This window comes from Condylostylus longicornis, unplaced genomic scaffold (assembly GCF_029603195.1).
Source record: "Condylostylus longicornis isolate FDR11 unplaced genomic scaffold, ASM2960319v2 ptg000049l, whole genome shotgun sequence".
Classification (NCBI taxonomy): Eukaryota; Metazoa; Arthropoda; class Insecta; order Diptera; family Dolichopodidae; genus Condylostylus; species Condylostylus longicornis.
The window spans coordinates 1657539-1675803 of NW_026578018.1; the positions used below are offsets into that span (position 1 = coordinate 1657539).

At 24.2% G+C, this 18265-nt stretch overlaps 1 protein-coding gene across 2 annotated transcripts in view; it reads left to right on the top strand.

Moving 5' to 3' along the window:
• LOC129611295 (choline transporter-like 2) overlaps nt 1–18265 on the top strand; it is a 76701-nt gene that overhangs the window by 11840 nt on the left and 46596 nt on the right. The window contains exon 2 of one of the 2 annotated variants that reach the window (XM_055524364.1): nt 1070–1128. In XM_055524364.1, coding sequence (XP_055380339.1) covers nt 1092–1128 — 37 coding nt within the window. In that variant the 5' untranslated portion in view covers nt 1070–1091. Of the gene's footprint in view, nt 1–997; nt 1129–18265 lie in introns of those variants that run through there. The other variant, XM_055524365.1, reaches the window with a different exon arrangement.

Below are 18265 nucleotides of genomic sequence, written 5' to 3' on the forward strand. Positions count from 1 at the left end.
ATTTTTTTTGGTTCAAATTTTTAGGAACATATCACTCGCAAACTGCATCCACTCAAAATTTTATAAATAAAATATAAGAGTAAAAATACAAGAGTAAAAATACTTTTTATTAAAATACTTTTTATCGACTCAGTCCGATTTTCTCAAAAAATTTCTCTTAAGAAATTTTGCTCTCAATTTTTAGTCACACTGCATTCAATGTCAAAAATTTATTCTTATTTTCTATTTATTTTAATTTAGTATATTTTTAATATTATTTTAAAACTTTCAATTGTCAAATTTAATGTCAAATTATTTAAATTTTGAAAATTTATTAAAAAAACTGTAACTTACTCACTTTGTATATACATTTCTTATTTCTTTTATTATTTATTCTTTATTTTAGTTGCCTTCTTACTTATATGCCTCCCTCAGTTAGACTATTAGTCTCGTATACATTTTTTTATCTATAAAAAAAAGTTATCAGATTTTAATTTTTTTTACGATAAAAAATATTTTTATCTTTTCATAATGCAGGTGAATAGAATAATTAATTGAAAAATAGATATGGGAAACAGGAAAATTTCTTATCAATTGTTTTAACATTTTTTAAGTTTAAATCGATATTCAATATAAGTTATACTTACAAATAGAATGTAAAAATTTTAATTTTTAGTAAATCGAACGTTTTTTTAAATTTTTATAATAAATTGTTCTAGTATGTGTGTATTAAAATTAAGTATAATTAAATATTATATGTGATTCCAATTAAGTCCGGTATTAAATGAAAAATTTTATTAAATAAGTGTACATATATAAAAGTTTTCATAATAATTGCAATTATTAAGTGATTAAAGTAGTTAAGAACTTATAGAAATAACAATAGATTTCAATGATAAAAATATTTAATTAAAATTTAATATAATTAATAAAATAATTTTTTAAATGCTTTTTATTGAAATGCAATTTAGTTTACAAATTAATTTCATTAAATAAATATAATCACGTTCATAAGAACGTTTATTTTAAATTATTAAAAATATTTGTGTTTAAATTAATTAATTAATTTTTTTTTTATTTTTCTTTATAGTACTTGTAAATATTCGCAAATAATGGTACATCACGAGAATAAAGAATTAGAAAAGTATGGTAAGTAAATTGAGTTTTTTTTATTAAATAGAATTTTGTGTACGTTATAAACAGAATACCGTAGGTTAATTATTGTCGAACAATATCACTGAAATTCAACTGTTTTATTTGTAATATAATATTGTGAGCTTCAATTTAAAATAACTCTTTATAAAAGAAAAATTAATAGAATTCTTAATTTTCTAGTAACGATATAAGTATATATACAAAACTTCATATACAGAATCCAAAAAAAAACACTTATAAAATGAAACATCTGTATAAGTTTTTTGGTACAATTTTCTGTATTTTTACATTCTTTTTTAATACAACTTTTAATTCGCTCAATTTCGAACTGAAAAAGGAAGAGATTTCACGTCTTTCTAAATTATAATTTTTATTAAAATCTGACAAAATATTGCGTAAAAAATCCTTTTTCATTTCAAATTTATTTGCTATATATTTTTAAATGACGTGTTTCTCTTTTTCATACTTGTTCTTAAACAGTTGGAACTATTTTAATTAATAATTACATTTCCTGACATTTGAAGTGAAATATTAATCATGAATAAATTATAAAATTATTATTAAATAATTAAAGAGTAAATTATTTTTGCATATGTGATAAAATAATAAATAAATTTTTTATTTTACTTATAATCTGTTCTTCTTGTAATATTTTCTATTTTTATATCCTTTAGGGATTTTTTTATTATATACAGTATTGTTTCGATAATTAAAGAAAAGAAAATTTGTTACAGTCAAATAATTTTAAATTAAACTACTCTTGATTAATTGCATTTCGAAAAGAAAGAGATTCTTATTTTCTTTGGTAATTTCTTTATGTTTATTGATCGATTTTCCTGAAATGGTTCGATTGATTTTACAAAATTCTTTGTAGGTATTTTTGATGGATAACTTTTTGAAAGGAATTCCTATAAGATCTTAATATATTGTGACATTTATAGGAATTTTAATTAAAACTTTAAGTAATTAATGTTAGAGACACTATACTGTAAATATATATAACAATAATTACTCTATTCATAGTTTTTGAAAAATATACTTATAATATGAACACTTGTATATTGTAATTATTAACGTATAATGTTCTATAAATAAATAATTAAATAGAAAATTATTTTTTATAAAGAAAAGTTGAAAAAAGAATTTTTAATTTCTTTCTTATGCATAGTACACGTAATATGTTATTGAATGAATTAAAGGATAAAATACTTTTTGTATAGTTTATTGTCTAATGAATTCTTTAAGTATGCGGTTTCTTATTCTAATTTATAGGCATATTTGAGTATAATATATATATATATATATATATATATATATATATATATATATATTTAGTGGCTTTTATTTAATATGTTTTATAGCAAAAATATTGTTAATTACATTTTGTTGAACTTTATGAATAGAACAATATAAGTTATATTCATTCTCATTTAAAGTTATTTAGAAATTCATTACTTAATATTACTCATACTTGAAGAGCCTTAGCACATTAGTTCATTACATGCAAAAATGATATTTCGAGTAAATTGTGATTGAAATATTTAAATATTTGATTTTTAAGCGAATTTTTCAAAGGCAAAAACGAACTTATGTCAAAATAGAGTGAAAAGGGGAGTAAACAATGTATTTTGAAAATATAGAACAATTCTTTAGGCCATTACAACTCTATTGAACATAATAACTCATTTTTGTTGAAAATGTTGGATAAGTGACCTATCCTTAAATAGGTGGTGAGTGCCTCAATTATGGACTATCATGTTGGTATTGGGAACAAAATATTTACATATTATAATATTTAAATATTCGTATTAATTTATTTTAAATTTCAATTAAAACAAATTTAAAATTAATGAAATTAAAGATTTACTAACTAAAAAAAAAAAAAGAATTTATAACTTCGAACTAAACGACCTCGGTGGCCATTTAACGGAATCCAATAATTTAAAACCTTGTTTGAGCATTGACTCTCCCGATTGAGTGATAAAGAACACGGAATTTATCTGACTTTGCATAAACATTAACAATTATTATGTAAAATAAAGAATTACACACCGCATAATATTTAAATTCAGCACATAGTTATAATTTTTTTCTAACTGCCTAATATTGCTTAATTGCTATCGGCCGATTTACTTGATTTTTTATGTATTAGCTGCATAGTCTAAAAAGTTCTCTTCCTTTATCTCGTATTTATTCTAATAGTAAGGATGTATGAACGCTGATCAAATTACAAAGTTGAATATAATCAGTGAATTGAAAAGTAAATTTTTACTTGAGTCCAAGATAATAATTGCTCATATATAAGTATAAGTTATCAGTTTTTTTTCTGATTACTTAAGTATTATTTTAAAATTTTTTAACACCCTTTTAACTTGTAAATCTTAAAGTAAATATTTTATTAAAGTATCACCTCTTTCAACAAATAAATTGAAAAGTTAAGTAAGTATAAGTTTTTCCACTTTTTAAAAATAATTTAAAATTATCATGTCAACTCTATCCTGTCAAGCAATAATGTATGTATGTGGGAGTGATTCTCTGTAATATGTCTTCAATTTATGGTTTATTATAAATTTATTAAACCCCTGTGTATAAGCAAGTGAATAAAATTTTACTTTCTAGTTAAAATTATTAACTTTCAATTATTAAAGATCTATGTAAATATAATATTTATACAAATAACTGTTAGTATTAACAGTTATTATTTATACAATAATAGCATATACACACCTATAAACACCTACATAAATAATTACATATATAAATTGTAATGCATATTAAATTATTAGAAACGTTGGTAATCGCATATCATGTCCTTTAATGTAAATCGAGTATTCTGTAAATCTATATAGCCATTTTACATACGCACATATTAAATAATGACCGAGAACTTATGTTTTTATAATAAGAAAACAGATAACAGAAAGAGAAAGAATAATATGAAAGAAAAAAAACTTTGTCAAAAGGATAAGTGTATGTAATCAAATTTTATTTCAGTCCTCTGTAATTGAAGTCTTTAAAAAAGAAAATAAAAGCAAAAAAAGAGAAAAAACAACAAATTATCGCCATAAGGGTGAAAAAGTGTGAAATAAGTACACATTTTGAATATTTAATAAAAAATATTTTTCGTGCACAAAAGTATGATATGCACATTGCACATATTATGGGTATTGATTAGGTTTACTTGGTGTATAAGTATAAGAAAATTGTCAAGGACAAAAGGATAATAAATTGTTATTGATTTGAAAGGAAATAAGAAAAAATTTATTTTAATTACAGTTTTTGGTTGAATAAATTCACAGAAAGGTAAATTTTCAACGACAAAACAACGAAAAATGTAATTAAAACTTTTCACAAAATCGAGTGATTTTTGGAAACTAGACATTGATCAAGTTCACTAAGAGGTGCTAAGTACTACTAAAAAATCGTTTATCAGCCTATAATGGCCGAAGTTGACAATAACAGTTTCTACTCACATATTTTCAAAGAAGTAGGGACCAGTAATTGTGTAAAGTAGTAAATTATTCTAGGCCTATCAAATACACCAAACGTGCATTTTTATACCCTGCACTTCGTGAAGGGTATATTAACTTTGGTATGGAGTTTGTAACTACTTGAAGGAGTCATCTGCGGTATGGACATATATATATATTCTTGCTCAGCGTAAAATTCTGCGTCGATTTAGACATGTCCGTCCGTCCGTCCGTCCGTCCGTCCGTCCGTCCGTCCGTCCGTCCGTCCGATCGCACGATAACTCAAAAACGAATAATGCAATCGACACCAAACTTTCACAAGTTGCTTCTTTTGTGCCAAGGACGAACCCTATTGTTATTGGACCAGTTCGGACAACGGGTTCAGGTAGCTGCCATACAACTCAAAGAGTTTATTTTAATTATTTCAAAAACTAATAAAGGTACAAATATAAAATTTTGTATACATGTGTCCAATTATATTCTACACATGCTCTAAAAATTTTAATGAGATAGCTGCACCGGTTCGGGTGGCTGCCATACAACTCTAAAAGCAAATTTTTTATATTCGGCAAAATAATAAAGTCAGATTCATGAAACTTGGCAGTTGTGTGTTCAATTATAGGTCAAAGATATTTCTGAAGTTTTGGTGGAATTGCTTGACAGGTTCGAGTGGCTCCCATACAAGTCCAAAAGTTTATTTTAAATATTTGGAAAAATAATAAAGTCAGATTCATGAAACTTGGAAATTGTGTGTCCAATTATAGGTCAAAGATATTTCTGAAGTTTTGGTGGAATTGCTTGACAGGTTCGAGTAGCTCCCATACAAGTCCAAAAGCTTACTTTAAATATTTGAAAAAATAAAAAAGTTAGATTCATGAAACTTAGCAGTTGTGTGTCCAATTATAGGTCAAAGATATTTCTGAAGTTTTGGTGGAATTGCTTGACTGGTTCGAGTGGCTCCCATAGAAGTCCAAAAGCTTATTTTGAATATTTGGAAAAGTAATAAAGTTAGATTCATGAAACTTGGCAGTTGTGTGTCCAATTATAGATCAGACATATCCGTGAAGTTTCTATAGAATTGTTTCACAGGTTTGAGTAATTGGTATACAACAATGAAAGGTGCAGGGTATAATTCAATCGGTTCATACCGACTGAAACGTTTTTACTTGTTAATAATTTCATTTAGAACTTTATTTAACTGGAATAAGAGATCGGTTATTTTGATAATATAATTAAAATGTTGTTGGATATTATATTATGAAATTGTCATTTCACATATGGTGACACCAATAGATTGAAATCCAGAAATCTCTGTGGCGAAATTCGTTTTCCGAAAAAATTCTATTTAACGTTAAAATTAAGAGTAATGTTTATAAATTATTAAAGTTTGACTTTGTTAACTAAATAGAAATAGAAACATTGTTCAAATTACTGAAGGTAAAATATTTTATATGCATGTATGAAATAAAAGAAAACTGGTTACTTATATGAACAAATAATGATTCGATTTATTCCATGACCATGACATAAACAGGTACTTCGTGAAAAATAAATGAAATTATTTTTTTCCTCTTATCATTAGGTGCAGTTTGAGTTCTTAAATATTAAAATAAAAATTTTGAAATTAAAATTTTTTATTATTTTTTAATAATTACGTATAAGTAGTTCTCAAAAATTGTTTAATAAATTTTGACTAACAAATTTATTCTATAAGTAGTTCATATGCTTCTTATTGGTTATCGGCACATATTTGATCATTAATATTTGCACTTTTGACCATTAAAAGATTTTGTGTTTGCATGACCCATTCAGTGCCACGTTTGTATTATTTTATATACCTAAGTTGTATACTTTGTGAGTAGTTTTGTGAAATTTTGATTTATTCCAATTGTTTTAAATAGTAATGAATTCCTGTTATTTTTGAGATTTTTTCTTCAAATTTAATCACTGAAAACACCATAAAACAAAAAAAAATGAAATTTTTTGAATTATTTCATATTATTGGCACTCAAATTCTGATCATTATTAAAAGAGTGTAAATAAAATCTTGTTTTATTATTTAATAGTGTTGAATAGTTTGGCTTTCAATTTTGTAATTGTTTTAACATCAAGAACGATGAGTACGCAAAATTTAAAACCTTCATAAATGTGTTAAAATTGACTGGTACCCAACAAGCTTTTATACTGAATTTTTGTTGGGATCTTTGCATAAAAATTATTAATACTTTACGAAATTTTTTATCCTTATTTGTCCAGTTTATTGAAAATAGTGCATTTATTAATTTTCCACTTTCGGTTTCTAACATATCAGCAAAAAGTGATGTAAGAAATATTTGTTGAATGAGAGAAAATAATGTAATAAATATGCTTGCAAATTCAGATTTTGAACTTTTAATTTGTTGAGAATAAAAAGCCACAAATGCCATATTTACTGCTGTTGTAATATACTGAGCAAACATATACCAACCAACAAATTTTTCAATTATATGGAAAATTCTGAAAATATTTGGAAAAAACAAATTAAAACATTATTAATTAAAATTAATGTTGTCTTATACCTTTGCAACATTTTGTGAAATTTAATACATTCGATCAATTTCAAGTATGCATTTTCATTTGAAGTTTCGTGAGAAATCGCATTTATTTTCATTAACAACACATGAAAATGTCCTTTTAAAATATGAAGATAAATTGGAATAATAGTTTCTGTTAATATGTAAAAGAATATAAAAAAGAAACCGCTCAAATGATTATGGAGGTATTCTAAATACAATAAATTTGATGATTCACTGGTGATTGGGGGGTACCATACATTTACAAACATTTTTGTAGCATTTTGTCCATTAAAACTGCTTACTTCTTTAATGACAAAATTTGATAGAGTAATTAGTATAATTGTTTTAAATAATTTGTCACAAATTTTTATAACTTTTTCTTTTAAATATAAAATTTCTTCATCAGTTTTTATATAGTCTTTAATAATTAATAATAATTTTCGAATTTTTTTTAATTCATTTTTAAGGATAAATATGATAACACATTTGTAACCGATTGTAAAACATATGATAGCTACTGCTATATTAAAATAAGGTGATATTTTATTAGTAGATTCGCGGAAGGGATACAATGCCGCAAATATCATAAAGTAGCAAGTACAAAATATTAAAATTATTCGCCAAATGTAAAAAATAATTTTCTTTTGAATATTCCATCCTAATGGTAAATCTAATCCAAGGAACAAAGAAATTTTCCAAATCCAATTGACCGAAAACACATTTTCTAGATCCATTTTTGTCTAAATTGCAATTCGCACTGCCACCGCATGCATGTTTTTTTTTATTTAAATTTTTTAAAATTGCAATTATTTGCATTTTACTCTTACCATTAGAGTTAAAAATTAAATTAGATGTGAATATTTAAATAAAGGTAAAAGTGATATAACAAAGTATTTATATTTCTATTGACTGCATTATGATTAAAGGGCAGTATGATAATCTTAAATAGTATTATATATCTGTTTCGATTATGGTTAAACCTTTACTATATTTTTTGGAAACATTTACAAATTTGTCATCATATTAGGGTTCATTTTATATCGTTTTCAATCTATATTATTAATTTACTATTAATCTACTAATAAGGATCAAAATCTGAAATCGATCACTGTGAACTTAAAAACCGATTTATTTGCTATTACAAGAATTTTTTTTTAAATACGTAGTTCTTATAAATAATTTTCAATTAGTACTTTTTTTTTCAACCATTTCGAATTTCCAAGGACATTTAGCGGTGACGAAGTAGATATTTAATTGGTTTGGGAAAAACGACAAATTCTAATACTCGTAATATTCTTTTTGTACCTACGTGTCGCCTATTAAAAATTAAAATTGCAAAAATTTATTTCAACCAGTTGCTTTATGTTCATTTTAAATCACACTGTTAAGCAGTTTTCCAAAAAAATTTTTGAAAAATGTACTTATTAGTTCCACTCTGTCCGCCTCACTGTCCCTCTCCTGTCTGTCCGTTAGTGTGTCTATTTACAAAACTTCCACATCCTTTAAGATAGAAAGTTCAAATTATATATATAAATAGATGTTAAATAGAAACTTATTTCCGTAGAAGAAAATTTTTACCTATCTCGCCCCTCTAAAAGTTACTGCACCACAAAGTTCTAAAAATGCCATTTTTTGATTCTGTTGCTTAAATTCTGCAAACGCAGAGGGTGCCGTCTGACTTTTTCCAACTCGGCATAGTACCAAGTTCATTACCTCTCAAGTTACGACAGCTCGAAGTTTGTTAAATTTGAGTTTTTTATACCTTGTATTTCCAAAACAGAAAGTTAACGGTAAATCTCAAAAACAAAATATAATTATTTATTCTAACTTACGGAATTCATCATTGAATTCGACTATTATGCTAACACCTTCTTCAATTTTTTCTTGTCTCATCCTAAGTATTATACGAGTATAGAATCACTGGCAATATTTTGTTATATGGATAAAAATAATTTAAATAATGTAATAGATTGTTTTTAAGAGTAATATTTTCACTTGTTAAAGGAAAAAATGCTACTTTACAAACCATTGGTTTGGACCAGCATTATTGTATAATAAAGTCGTCTGTTTTAAAATAATGTTTTATAATTAAGCACATTTCAGTTGTTTTTTAACAATTCGAGAGCTGATAAAACTTCGAATAATTAGAAATAACTAAAAAAGCAGAATTATTTATTTATGATGAATTGCCTTCTTGATATACAGAAATAGCTTTTAGGAGAAATAAAACAACTGAGAACATTAGATGTGCAAATTATGACAATTAGAGATTCTTGTACAAATTTTAGAGTTTATAAGGAAGTGTAGAAGTTTACCAAAATGAAATACTTACCATGAAATGACACATAAAAATCATATGGACAAATTTTCTTAAAGAGTATATTGAATGCGGTAAAAAATCAGAAATGCACTTTCATTATTATTAAAATATAAGATACGTACTAAATTTTCTTGTGTTCAATTAGCATACTTATATTATATATGGCATGGCAAATAAATTGCCTTATGTTGTTTCCCATAAATTAAGTAATGTAGTTATACTTATCACATGTTTATTATACGAGTAATATAAAATATTTCAAATTATTTTAAGTAGCTTTGCAATAAAAGTTCTTTGAAGTCTTCTGTATATTATGTTTTTTTTTTTCATTGATTTTGTCCTTGACATTACAAAAAATCATTGCATAATGTATTTTTGGCGAAATGACATTTCTGAAGAATAATTTTTTTTTTGTTGTTGTTTTAGAAAAATTATGATTTTTGCCTATTTTCATTTCGAGTTTTCTATATGAAAATTTGACTAAAACCTAAAAATTGATACTAACATGAAATTTGGAGTTTTCTGAACAGCATATCAAAAATTCAAATTTCAACTCAAAATTTTAATTATAATTTTGATTAAATATATTTTCGACTTTTTTCCGCAGTTTTTTTTTATGTCAGACAACATATCTGAAAGAATTGAGAGTAAAAAATGATAATACAGTGAATAAAAAAAAAATAGGTGCTATATTTTTTAGTCTAGAGTGCACGACTTAAAATAAAGATAATAAAAATTTTATTAGATTTTAATTTAAGTTTGTAATTATTTGATTTTAAGTTTTATAATAATAAAAGTGCTTTTAAAATTTTATAATCGTTATAAAATTTTAAAAGCACTTGCGTCGTTTCAAGTTGTCCCCTATATAAAAACAAACATAATACAAAAATTATAAAGAAACTTGTATAAGTTCTAAAGTTTCTAATGCAGTAGTTTTGGTAAATTAGCAAATTAGCCTTATTTACAATGTGAAAATAATTCCTTATCAAACTATAATCACATATTTACCTAAAAAAAATTATATGCACTTTTAATATAAAAAGAATTCACATGTGCAGTAATTTTTATGTATTATGAAGCAAATAAGTTTAATTAATATAGTATACACATGAAAAATATATACATATATATATATATATGTGATTATATCAGAAGTATGTATTTTGGGAGATATATCATACAAAATAAGTAAACTCGTTAATATCAAATGTACATTTTCTCAAATTTGAAAAAATACAACAAAATCAACTAAATATTTCGAAAAAAAAAAATTGCACTATCTTTTTTTTCCTATAGTGTAGCATTTATTGTAATATTTAAAAAATGAACGGGACCTGGAAGGTTTTTTTCAAATAAATTTTTTAATGTTTTAATAACACAAAACTTTAAGAATGTCAACACTAGTAAAGTAGAAAAAGATTGAATTTTAACTTTTTCTAATTAAAAATTTGAAAAAAGTTGATCTTGTGGGAGATTTTTGATGTTAAAGATGGCCCTCTATAGACCCTATAAGAATACGTGCAAATTCGTTAGCTGTGAACTGTCACTCTCTCTTAGGGTCCAAGCCTGCATTTTAGTTAGCCGTGATTTTATCTCATAATATATAGAAGAAAGTAAACATATACAGTTGTAACACATATAGGTACCTCTATATCATATATATGTATCTTCATGTGTAATGTAATTATCAATTATGCTAAAGCGCTTCTTATATTAAAAAAACTAGTGTAATGTTAGGATTGTAAAGTGTATACCAGAATATTTTTCAAAATTATGGCTTGCATTTGTTTTTGCGAAAAACTTAACCTTAGTTGAATTTTTGACTAATGTCTTTATAACTAACAAGTCCCAATGCTCAGAGAGAAACTTGAAAGCACACCTTATTTTATATGGCCTTTTTTAAATCGAAGTGGCTATTTTTTGAGAAGAAATATTAAAATAAATTCACACTTATTATAAAGCAGGTAAAATTTAGAACATATATTTGAAAAATCAAGAAAATATATTAATATTTTCATTGATAATTATTTTAAAATTTAAAAAAAAGCGGAAAAACAACAAACACAACCTTCGCCTTCAACGTTTTATTTGTTACTGAAAGCATTTCATTATTTTTAAGTGAACAGCTTTTTTTTCTCATAGGGTAAGTTAACGCAAGATATGGGAAGTACCTGTGGTGTCAAGTTGAAAATATAATTAATGAAAGATAATTCTTAAATATTGATATAAATACATAGTAAAGAAAAAATTTGAAAAGGGAATTAGAAAATAATATCTAAAATACAATCAAATATTATTTGTTAAATACAAATTTTATATAAACTTCAAAATTTTACCTCTATTTTTATTTGAAAAAATATTAAAAACTTACTATCATTTATATCAATTACCTAAGAAAAAAAATATTTAAAATGTTTGAAAAAACCATCATATATTTTTATGACCGGATTTGAATATTTTTCTATTTTTGAAATAAATGGTATTTTACCAAATGACTCGAAAATTCCGACTGTAAAATAACAGGTATTTTAAAATTTTTGTTCAGGTATTTTAAAATTCTTTCCGTTTAGAATTAAGATAGGTCATACATACACATGCAGGGACATTTTATAAATAGATTGCTCTTGTTTACCTGCTAATAAAATATGAAAAAAGAGCACAGCAAAATTTTTGAAGCACTCAATATAACATGTTTAAAATAGTTTTAAAATAATTATTTAAAAAAACATTTATTGGAAGTAGGTACATACATATTTATTTTTAATAATTTAAAAACTAACTGAAATTATTTGAAACAATTTTATAAGTAACGTATGAATAATCGAAATGAGATAATTCAAATTGTTGAAATGTGTCAACCTATATTACTTTTAATAACATTTTTGTTAGCCGACACTACTCAACTTACCTTATTGGGAAATACAAAATGTGCATAAAAAATCATTCATCCTTCCTCATTAACATTTGAAACCATACTGAAATATGAATTTGAAATTTTTTTTCATTTTTTCTTTCCTCCTACCTTTCTTTCTTTTTCGTGCAATAGAATTTAAATGGGAAGCTTTTTAAAAAATGTGTATAATATCCTAAGATTTTTTAAAATATTAATCTCTTTTTTACGTAAAAAAAAAGAAAAAAATAATAAAAAATATGACACGATCAGTGGCATTTAAAGAAAAAACCAACAACGAGGCCAAAAATTCGTAACATTTCGTAAAAAAAATTGAGTTTTGGGACTTGTTAGATATAAAGACATTATTTTGACTAATTAATAGTCTACATAAATTTGGCTTAGGTGCCTCATTTAGTTCCAACATTAGGGATAAAAATCTTGGATTTAAATTTTGAATGAATTTAACTTTTTACAATAAAATGTTAATTTTTTTGATTCGAAAATTATATTCAAACCTAATTAATTGATAAATTGCGTTAGGCCATGTTGTAAAACTACACAAATAATACACTACTAATTCCCATTGCACAAAATTAATATAATGTAATTACAAAGTAGTTCAAGTGTAATGTTGTATTAATTATATTATACTTACAATACTTACTTGTTCGAAATATCAAATAAATAATTAAAATCAAAAAGGTATATTTAGTTAATCTAAGCATTAATAAGGTTGTTATCGGTATATAATTTTATAAATAGGATAAAATTTCATAGAGACAATAACGGAATGACACAATAATCGAATGTGGTTTTGTTTTTGAAAAGGAAAATTATTACTCGTATCTTTGTAAAAATTTAAATACTTTATATTACTGTGTGTAATATTTCCTGATGCAAATTTACCATATCTTAGCTTGCCTTGTGAAACACTTTGCCTAACATTAATTTATCACAATATTTAATTTTGCAATTTATAGTTTTATATTATATATATTTCTTGTACATATGTACTTATAAATTGAAACATGCATATGTAACTACAAAATATAGGGTCGGGATGATTAAGTTGCTTATTTAATGCAGATTATATCTTTAAAAACAAATTGCGAATTTCTTTAAAAAGAAATTCGAAAATTTTAAATTACATTTTAATCACTTAGAAGCAGTGTTTACAAAAATACGAAAAAAACTACAATTAAATGTGATCCAGCAAATAATGTAAAATTACCCTGTTCTTATTAGATTTTCTTTGTAACATTTTAAAAAGTAAAATACTTAGTTACAATTATTTTTTTTTCAATTCGAATAGCAATCAGCTGATTCGTACAAATTCAGTGCGGTTTTACCTTCTCTTTATGGAGAGTGTGAAGCGTTCATTCATAGCACAAGAGCATCTCTGGGTGGTTACGCCATCGCAACCAAATGGGTACGAAAAATCAATCACCGTAATATGTAGAAGAGGGAGGGCGGCATTATTATTCCATGTTTATAACAAAATTAATATTATTTGAAACAAATCCTGATCTCCATCAGCAAATTTCGGCATAACTGAAATAAGTATAAACAGTCATCAGATTTGATCAAAAACATAAACGTGAATTTCGTCATATTTTTAAACCGTATCCTTACCCTATTAATAGAAAATACGCTTACTACGGTTGGGATATTAAGTTTGCTAAGTTAATCTTAATAAATTTTTTGAAATGTTGTAATAAATGGAAAAAGATTTTGAATATGCTTTTCAGTCTTAGAAATATTTTTATTGTGTATTTAAGTTGAAAGAATATTGTCTTAAGTATGTACACGAAAATGTAATCAAATAATATCCTTATGTAACTTACATGAGTATACTACGTATTTAATTTGTAAACAAACCAAAGGAATTTTTTTGTTGACTTCTTATTGTACATATTTAAAGTAAAAGGATAAATAACTTTTTATTATATTAGACGACCTTGAAGAGCAAAACTAAATGGAAATAAACAATTTCGAGTCAAAATATAAATAAAATTTCATTCACAATTACAACAGCAACTGTCTTTTATGCTTTAGCTGAGCTAGAAATTCTTTATATGTACGTATATTTATTTACATTTTAAGTATATGTATGTGTGTATGATAAAATGACAATCAAATATTATTGACCTAATTTTGTTTTTTGACAAAATTCTATTTAACTATTTTTAACATTAAAATGCTTGTAATATGAAAATAGGTCAATGATATTGAAATGTGAGTGTTCGATAAAAAATATTGATAAAAAAAAATTAGTTCGATTTTTGATTATTTTTTACTTGCATTGTATAGAACAATTTTCTATGGTGTATAAAAATATGTTTTCTATATACACACATACCTTTAAATATTATGTTAAAGGACATCGTTATTATATTATAAATTATAATAAAATTTTATTATCCTTTATTACTTTCCCGGCACCAAAGAAAATTTAAATAAAATTTTGTAATATTTTCATGTATTTATTCAAATTAAATTTAAAGCGATCAGACTGACTTCTGACTGAGTATAGAATAAAATTTAGAAAGAGTTGTAATAGTATTAGATTTGTAAATAAACAGTGAGCACAAAAAGAAACACAATGTTTTTTGACATATCTGAGTATATTATCAGATTGAAAAAAAAGAAGATGTCCTCTGATTATTTTTGGTTGCTTTTTATAAAAAAGTATTTTCAGGTATCTTATTTTTTATGTCATAAATACCCGTCATATGCGAAAAAAATTTCCAAAACCTGATCCAGGTTTGACAAATTTTAATGAATATGCATGTATAGAAATTGTGCTGAAAATATAAAATTTTTAATATACTAAAATTTGGTGAGACTAGCTTTAAAATCTTTTATATTGATAAAACAAAATGAAAGGAATACTATTTAAGTAATTAAGTAATATTTCATTTAAAAATTTTACTAATTTCGGCTTAGAATATATGTGTGTAAATAATATTAAGACAATTTTAAAATCGATTCAAAATAATCGAGAAAATTACACTATTTAGTCATTCTATATTTACATAAAATATTGTTAAATATTGTTATAATTAGTAAATAAAGAATGTTCTAATTTTTATGTGCGCATATACTCAATGTTAAGGGTGTTAAGTGATAACACGCCAAGAAAATTATCTGTTTTCTTGCTTTAGATTTAGAAGGATATTTGCTGTTTTTTTTTTCTTTTTTTAATTAATTTTCCAAAATATTTAGTAAGTCTATAAATTTCAAAGAAAGTGGTTTATGCTTTGACAGCATGTAAATAGATAGAATTTTATGCTTAAAATTTTCTTAATTTTAACTAAGTATTCTGTAGAAATATTTTTAGAATGACAACTTGATTGATTTAGAAATTTATTTAATTAAATTCAATTGAAAATTTTTTCGCTTGTTTGGTATTGTAATTTATATAATTACAAATTTAAAACGAAATTTATTATTAGAAATTATAGTTATTATAGTTTCAAATAATTCCAAAAGGATTTGGAATTAAAAAGTGTTGTAAAATGAATTTTCAAAAACAATTATCCTTCTAACATATTTAAAAGGTCTGGCCACAATATGTGGCTCAATTTGAAATAAATAGTATTTTATACTAAGTATTTACTTATTTATTTATAACTATCATTCACTTTTATATTTTAACTATGGTTACTAGATATTTTTGTTTTCATTTTATTGATCAAACCATATGAATTAAAAATAACAAAATTATATTAAATGAACAAACTTGAAAATTGTTAAATAAGTTGTGGTAGAAAAAATTTATTAAAATTAATTGTAAAAATATTTATTAAAATTAAAATATTACAATTGTTTATATGTACATTATGTGTAAAAATTAATTGTTTGACTTTGTGATTTAAAATATATTTTTCAAATGATTAAAAGTAAAATATGATATATGTATGTATGCATGTATGTATATGAAGTAAAAGAAAAATCGTTATGGGGCAAATAATAATTCGATTAATACCAAGATATGGCCATAAAATACGACCATTATGCGGATCTGCTAAATCAGGTAAATAGTGAAACGTACAAATTTATTTCCTTGCTCTTGCCATTAGAAAAATTGTGAGTTCTTAAATTGTGAATTATGCACCTTCACTGCACACGATTGATAATTAATTTCAGCGTTCTTTACAAAAAAAAAAAAACAATTTAAGAGATTTTGTGTTTGCATGACTCATTGAGTACTAGGTTTTTTTATATTACTTGTGGGCATATGACAAAATCTAAAGTATTGTATCATACTGGAACGTAAATTGAATGGTTTTTAATAGTTTGGCTTTCAATTTTGTAATTCTTTTAACATCAAGAACGATGAGTACGCAAAATTTAAAACCTTCATAAATGTGTTTAAATTGACTGGTATCCAACCAGCTTTTATGCTGAACTTTTGTTGGGATCTTTGCATAAAAATTATTAATACTTTACGAAATTTTTTATCCTTATTTGTCCAGTTTATTGAAAATAGTGCATTTATTAATTTTCCACTTTCGGTTTCTAACATATCAGCAAAAAGTGATGTAAGAAATATTTGTTGAATGAGAGAAAATAATGTAATAAATATGCTTGCAAATTCAGATTTTGAACTTTTAATTTGTTGAGAATAAAAAGCCACAAATGCCATATTTACTGCTGTTGTAATATACTGAGCAAACATATACCAACCAACAAATTTTTCAATTATATGGAAAATTCTGAAAATATTTGGAAAAAACAAATTAAAACATTATTAATTAAAATTAATGTTGTCTTATACCTTTGCAACATTTTGTGAAATTTAATACATTCGATCAATTTCAAGTATACATTTTCATTTGAAGTTTCGTGAGAAATCGCATTTATTTTCATTAACAACACATGAAAATGTCCTTTTAAAATATGAAGATAAATTGGAATAATAGTTTCTGTTAATATGTAAAAGAATATAAAAAAGAAACCGCTCAAATGATTATGGAGGTATTCTAAATACAATAAATTTGATGATTAACTGGTGATTGGGGGGTACCAAACATTTACAAACATCTTTGTAGCATTTTGGCCATAAAAACTGCTTACTTCTTTAATGACAAAATTTGATAGAGTAATTAGTATAATTGTTTTAAATAATTTATCACAAATTTTTATAACTTTTTCTTTTAAATATAAAATTTCTTCATCAGTTTTTATATAGTCTTTAATAATTAATAATAATTTTCGAATTTTTTTTAATTCATTTTTAAGGATAAATATGATAATACATTTGTAACCGATTGTAAAACATATGATAGCTACTGCTATATTAAAATAAGGTGATATTTTATTAGTAGATTCGCGGAAGGGATACAATGCCGCAAATATCATAAAGTAGCAAGTACAAATTATTAAAATTATTCGCCAAATGTAAAAAATATGTAATTTTCTTTTGAATATTCCATTCTAATGGTAAATCTAGTCCAAGGAACAAAGAAATTTTCCAAATCCAATTGACCGAAAACACATACTCTAGATCCATTTTAGGCTAAACTGTAATTCGCACTGCCATCGCATGCATATTTTTCTATTTTTAAAATTTAAAAATTGCAAATAAATAATTATTTACATACATATATTTATTTGCGTAACACTTTTATATAGTAAAAAATCAAAATAGAGTTGAATATTTAATTATTTAAAGGTGTTAATTGTTTTAATAAAAATATTATACTTAATAGTAAAATTAATATACTTACTTTTTTAAAAATTTATTTCCTAATGACGGTACTTCTATATCATAAGGGTGGCATTGTAATCATATCAACTTTCACATTTCATGGTAAAATATTTTTGTTTTGCATGAAAATTTTTATTTCGTATTTATTTTCAATTGACTTGTATGAAAGTGTATATGATA